Consider the following 604-nt stretch of genomic DNA (forward strand, 5'->3'; position numbering starts at 1 on the left):
CGAGCAGCCCCTGCCCGCCTTCTGCCTGCACTACTTCGACATGCTCTACCCGGAGGACACGGCCTGGGCCACCAAGGGCACCGCGGAACCGGCCCCGAGCAGCGGCCAGGGCGGGCGGGAGGAGGCGAGGAAGGAGCCGGAGCAATGTCCCATCATCGACAGCCAGGGCCTGGGGCTGGGCACCGAGGGGGACCTGCAGGACAGCCTGCACCTGGAGGAGCACTCGCTGGAGCAGGTGCAGAGCATGGTGGTGGGCGAGGTGCTGAAGGACATCGAGACAGCCTGCAAGCTGCTCAACATCGCCGCAGGTGCGTGCCCCCAGGGCAGGGATGGGTGTGGGAGCCAAAGCCTCGCTGCGTTTTGGGGGCTGCAGCTGCCTGTGGGGGTCTGGGGAAGAGCAGCTGCTCCACACGGGAGGAGGGGGTGGAGAGGATGGAGAGGATGAAGAGGATGGTTTCTGGGGGGCTGCAGCTGTGTGTGGGGCTCTGGGAGTGTGGCAGCCCCACACGGGAGGAGGGGACGCTCCTGGCTGGCCACACTCACCCCCTCGCCCCCAGACCCCATGGACTGGAGCCCCGGGAACGTGCAGAAGTGGATCCCGGGG

The 604-nt window shown here is 68.5% G+C and overlaps 1 protein-coding gene across 1 annotated transcript in view; it reads left to right on the forward strand.

Annotated features, from left to right (window-relative positions):
- Positions 1-38: 38 nt before the first annotated feature.
- SPDEF (SAM pointed domain containing ETS transcription factor) overlaps positions 39-604 on the forward strand; it is a 3,566-nt gene continuing 3,000 nt past the window's right edge. The window contains 2 exon segments of the mRNA XM_031063547.1: positions 39-308; positions 558-604. The exon segment at positions 558-604 is cut by the window's right edge and continues 107 nt beyond it. Of these exon segments, the coding sequence (XP_030919407.1) occupies positions 41-308; positions 558-604 (315 nt within the window). The 5' untranslated portion in view covers positions 39-40.

Source organism: Geospiza fortis, unplaced genomic scaffold, assembly GCF_000277835.1.
Source record: "Geospiza fortis unplaced genomic scaffold, GeoFor_1.0 scaffold14, whole genome shotgun sequence".
In the NCBI taxonomy this organism is placed as follows: Eukaryota; Metazoa; Chordata; class Aves; order Passeriformes; family Thraupidae; genus Geospiza; species Geospiza fortis.